The sequence below is a fragment of the Pteropus alecto genome, unplaced genomic scaffold (genome assembly GCF_000325575.1).
Source record: "Pteropus alecto unplaced genomic scaffold, ASM32557v1 scaffold101, whole genome shotgun sequence".
Lineage (NCBI taxonomy): Eukaryota > Metazoa > Chordata > Mammalia > Chiroptera > Pteropodidae > Pteropus > Pteropus alecto.
In genome coordinates this window covers 12,386,359-12,392,189 of record NW_006432945.1, presented here as the reverse complement: position 1 = coordinate 12,392,189, position 5,831 = coordinate 12,386,359, and the positions used below count along the sequence as shown (strand labels likewise).

Below are 5,831 nucleotides of genomic sequence, written 5' to 3'. Positions count from 1 at the left end.
TGGCCTGGCATCTCCACTCCTTCCCAGAGCAGGTCATTCGAGGAGCTACTGTTCCCCAGGACACAGGTACACACTTGAGAGGCAGGGCTCTGAGAGACCAGTTTGGTCTGCAGTATTTCCTGCCACCAGGGGGTCAAGTGGAGTGGAGTGATCTGAGCCATGATGGCACTGAGTTTGGTGGGAAGGCTCAGTCTTCTCCCCTGAGACCCTCTGAGTCTAGCTTGGACCCTTCCCAGGTTCTTTGGGATTACAGATTACCAAGGCTAGGCTGAGTATCAGGCCTTTTCATAACATGGTTTCAAGTCCTTAGAAGACACCTACAATGATCATCTCCAGAAGTTTGCTGACGCCCTACTGTGTTCAGAACTTTATGTTAGACATCAACTAGTTAAAGTCATAGGGGGCAGTACTCCTTCCCTCAAGAAGAGAACCACGTCACTGGGAAAAAGTAGGAACATTAAAAATAAATGTGAAATAAAATAATGGACAAATAAATATTACAGTCAGCATGTTATAGAATTTAAAGGAGGAAAAGTCATCGTGGACTAGAGACACTCACTGTGGAGCAGTGTTTCTCCCTCCCGGGTGCAGGTTAGAATGACTACGGTGCTTTTAAAACACACTTATGCCCTGGCCCCACCTCCCAGAACTTTCGAATGAATTGGCTGGTGCTGGGTAAGATCACTGGTCATTTCTGAAGCACACGAGGGCTTCTCACGGAGGGCCAGGTTGGAGAACAATTCTTGGATGAGACCGCAAATTCCCTGGTCGCATCTTCAGCATTTAAGACAGTGTCTTGTAGAGAACAATTCTTGGATGAGACCGCAAATTCCCTGGAGTCGGGGACTGCGTCAGTCATATCCGTTTGGTCGCATCTTCAGCATTTAAGACAGTGTCTTGTGATAGCAGGTGCTCAATAGACCCTGAGTTTAGCTGAGACTTGGTCTCAACCATGAAAATGGGTAGTGTTTATATCAGGAAGTGACTATGCATTCTTGCTAGAGGAAAGAGTATGGGCAAATGTGCAAAATGAAAAATATTCAAGTTTGGGGGGCAGTGGGTGAGTTAGAAGATAGATTTGATGAAGAGTGGAGGGTTCTCCAGGAGAAGAACAGCTTATTAAAAGGCAGTTGCACATTGGCATTCAATCGTGGAAAGATGCGAATGTCAAAGTTTAAATTTGATTCCATAGTCCAGGGAATTGTTCAGTGGCTTGGAATTCATTGAGACACTTAATCGCTGGTGAGCAGAGTAGCAAGTAAATGGTCACCGGCTTCTCTAAGAAATCACAGTCACTGACCAGGTCATAGTATTTTCCAGAGTGGCCATTGGCAGTTGGTTTGCTCCGATCTCAGAGAGGTTTTGATTAAAGTTCTTAATACCTGACATCAGGAGATCATGACCCATTACTCTCACCTGAAAGATTACTTATCGTCGTGTTAGGGACCAAAATGATCACTCACTAATCGGTTAACACATGGGCCCCGGAGACAGTCGACTGCATTGGTCAAAACACACAACTGATCTTCTCTGTTGTGCGTGGGTGTCACATCCAGTTGGCAGGTAGCAAACTCGAAAAGAGTAAATGGCGCTTGTGGGGACGGAGACGCGGTTTTTGTGCCCGCTCTGCTCTCATAGAAATTTCATAAAAGCCCTTGTTTTTCAAAGTGTTGGTTTCTGACTTTTAGGGGAGATGCAACTTCTCCACCTTCACCAGCTTAACTCTGCTGGACTCTCCACCTGCCTTCGAAAGTCCCCGCAGACCAGCAGTAAAAAAAAGGGAGAAAAAAAGCCAACCGAATGATAAAGCATTGCTGGAAAGTTTAAATGCCCAAGTCACAGTGTAAGGAAGATAGCTGACATCTCTTGTAGCACAAATCCTCAAAAGCAGCCTCCGGCCAATGCCATCAACGTGACTCGGCCGGCTCCGGGGAGAAACGATCAGGAGAGAGAGGGCAAGGGAAGGCCCCGCGAGGAAGCGGTTCTGTGGATCTGCACCCTTGCTGAGAGCATGCCTGCGGAGAACACTGCAGTGGCCAAGCCCAGGCCATCCCCCGCAAGCAGGGAGGGGCAGAGAAGCTGGGGCAGAGAAGCCAGGTCCAGGAGCCACATGCCTGCGGAGAACACTGCAGTGGCCAAGCCCAGTCCATCCCCCGCAAGCAGGGAGGGGCAGAGAAGCCAGGTCCAGGAGCCGATGCAGAAGCAAAATTGACACGGAGACCAGGACTGGCTGGCAGGAGGGTCTGCGAAAGGGGTTTGGAAAGGCAGCGTGGATTTGTGAGACTCAGCACACTATGAGTGCAGTGAAAACAAAGCATGTTTTCTTTCTTTTCTGTGTGTGTGTCTATCAGTAGTTTATTTCTTTTTATTGCTCAGATACACTACAGTTCACCTCTTGATGGCCATTTGTGTTGTTTCCAGGTTTTGACTCTTACAAATAAAATTATTCTGAGCCTTGGTGTACGAGTTTTCCATGTGCCCCACACTGCTCACCATTCCTCCTGTTATATATAATATGCAGTAACGCAGAGTGTTCTTTGCTATCGGATACTCCCGCAGGACGATTTCCGTCCCCCACCAGAGGGCGCCCTCGTGTCATGTCCACGCTGCCAGGCCAAGCACAGTCTCTGGCACTTAGTAGGAACTCAGCTAACGCAGGCTAAGTGAAGGACAGTTTGACAAAATAAGAGGATGATAAGATCTTAGTTTGGAAATAAACGTGTGTTCCAGTTTATTTTCATAAACTTTATGAAAATCCAGTAGTTCATGGCTGGGCCCCAAATCCTTCCTCTGCTTGCTGATTTTTCTAATATGTGCTATTCCCAGGTTTGTAGGTAGAAATTTGGGAGGGACTAGAAACATCCAATTTGATCAGGAGAGCGGTAGATTAAAAAACTAATACTAATAACGAAGTAGAGCCGAGAAAAGGGGGAGGCAGGGGCGGGAGAGAATCCTTTTGAACAACTTAAGAAGGTACAAATTAGATGCACAATGGAGAGGCAGAAAGTGACATTAATTGCCTGCTCCGTGCCAATGTCTGTGCCAGAGGCTCTTCCTGCATTATCTCGTACATTCCTCACGGCGATAGAGCTGGGCATGGAATGTAGCCCCATTTAACACATGTGGAACCCGGAGGCTCCAAGAGGTTAGTCCATCACTGGGGTTCACAGAGCAGACAAGGAAGGAAGCCAGGACCCAAATGGAATCTGTGTGATCCCAAAGTCCTCCACGCTACCACTGGGTGACTGGAGGGCAAGTGCTTTTGTTACTAGGTGAGCAAAGTATTTGCCCTTTGACCTTATCACTGGAGGGCAAGTGCTTTTGTTACTAGGTGAGCAAACCAAGAAAGTATTTGCCCTTTGACCTTATCGCTAGGAAAGGAAGTTCACTGGCACTTGGGACATGGGGCTTGCAGACACACATAAGCGAGCCCCTAGACAACCACTTACCTGAATATTTTATCAGAAGGCTGTTCTCCCAAAACCAGGTCAAAACCTCGCTGAAATATCGTGTAAGGCCAAGGCCTGAAAGGAGAAACATCATTCAATTAAAGGCAACTCAACCGACACTCCCTGAACATCCGCTTTGTGCCAGGCACTGTGCTTGGTTCTGGAGACCCAAAGACAACGAGGACCTAGGTCCTGTCCTCAAGAATCTCGCAAATGTGAGTTTACTCAGGGCCTTGAACGCTGGAACCTAACCAAGAACAGGATGAATGTAAAAATCACTGAACCACCAGGAAAGTGGAATTTCATAGACATAATAATTGGAACTACATATAGAGTAAAAGTATATTAAGGCGGACCTCACATCGCCATAATTCATAGCCCTTCAGATGTAGATGAAACAGTAACTCCCTCACTGAAGAGGGAGGGACGGCATGATTTCTTGGGAAAGATGAAGCTTTTGGAATCAGATGGTTTGGGCTCAAACCTTGTTGAACCAACTGCCCAACTCCGGGCAGATTATTTGTACTGTCGAGCGTAATTTCATCACTTGTGAAAATAGGGTTCGTAAGAGTTGCCTCACGGAGCACTGTGAAAATTAAGCAAAAATTTTAAGCCAAGGCCATTGCTCACACATGGTCCTCAGCGTGTTCCCGTTCCTTACTCAGAATGACATGAAGATTCTGGGTCTTTGTCTGGTTCCAGATGTTTTTAAACATTTTAATGTCACTCATTGTTCAAGCAGACACGACTGAAATGGTATTTTAAAAATAATCCTTAACTACAAGTCTCTCTAGAGAGCATCTTGGTGTTATCACATGTATTAGAAACCAGTGAAACTATTTCTTTCAAATAGTATATATCTGTTCCCTAATCCAGATGCCCAGTTCCCAAATTACTTACTCATTCAAGCAAGACTCAGTAAAGTCAGAACTTGTGCTGGGCATCGGAGGCTGGGCACAGAGGAGGAACCCAGCCCTCACTCTCACTGAACATACTCCGCGGATACCCCAGTAACCTACTGATTGAGAATTTCACTGTAGACATGCTTTTGGCTTGTGAGGACTACAAAAAGTCAGGAGAATAAATCAACATAATTATTTGGGGCTAAATCTAATACGGGGCATTCACCCAGTGGTCGTCAGTGTGTGTGTGTGTGTGTGTGTGTGTGTGTGTGTGTGTGTGTATGGGGTGGGTATCAGCCAACAGAGGGTGTTAGGGACAATTGTGGCAGTTGCTCTCGAATCACGTGATGACTGGAGGACATTACTGGCATTTAGAAGGCAGGGCCAGGAAGGCTAGAACTGAGCAGTGCTCACGACAGCTCTGTACAACAAATACTTCCCCAGGCCTTGCCAATTTTTGAACATCTTTTTGCAGATTTGCTTAGGTGAAAACCTGCTTATAAATATCTGCGCCCAGCTGCTAATTCCGTTAACAAATAAGCACAAAGCAGCTTGTACTATTTTAATATGCGATGAATTTTCTAGGTGCGCAACTATCATATAAATTGAGGGAAGACTATATATTATTACTTATAAATTCTACCATGTGTTCGTAATTTGGGAAAATCATTATTGCCTGCAATGCTGTTCCTGGTCTTTTGAATCACCATGACAGCATCTGTATCAGTCTACATCGATCCTACATATGTTGTGCATCTCATATTACTTTACACATTACTTTACACATTAGGTGCAAATGTCTATTAATTCTGCTACCAGAGTATTTACACATTAAAATAGTTATTATGCCATTACTTTCTCATTATTTCTTTAATTACTGTGAAGTAATTCTATTTATTTTTTGAAAATTTTTGTACAGAGTTTACGAATTTCAATTAAAGATTATAAAAGGAGTTAAACATTTTCGTTATAAAATAAGATGTTGGATCTGATGAAGTTGAGAACCACCGATTTAACCCAACCAGCTAACCAATTAACAACATGAGCTGGGGGCTGGCAGGAGGGCGGGGTGGGGTGGGGGCGAGGACTGCACGAGAGAATGGCTTGAATGAAAGCGTTTATTATTTATGCTTCCTACTCAAAAACACTTTAGTCTTGGAGTTCAATTTAGAAATATCTGGAGACAACTAGAACTGGCTCCAAAGTACCAAAGAGTGTGCTAGGAAGACCCTCTGCGTCAAGCAAACAGCTCCCCTCACCCCCACGCGTTTCTGTTGGTTCTGTTCCTTGAACCCACAGAGTAGGGGTTGATTCTGATTCTCTCTTGTTGAACAGTGAGTGGTGACTTGGGGCAGCTAAAAAAGACGTCTTAATTCAAGATAAAGTTTAGAAATCATGACTTGCCCCCACGTGATCCCAGACACCTAGAAAGAGCAAGCAGAAGAGAAGAGAAATATGCACCTTCATCTCTTTTTTGGGC

General features: G+C 45.1%; 1 protein-coding gene across 1 annotated transcript in view; it reads right to left on the bottom strand.

Moving 5' to 3' along the window:
- ASTN1 (astrotactin 1) overlaps positions 1-5,831 on the bottom strand; it is a 275,401-nt gene that overhangs the window by 84,702 nt on the left and 184,868 nt on the right. Inside the window, exon 9 of the mRNA XM_006907901.2 lies at positions 3,450-3,524. Coding sequence (XP_006907963.1) covers positions 3,450-3,524 — 75 coding nt within the window. The remainder of the gene's footprint in view (positions 1-3,449; positions 3,525-5,831) is intronic.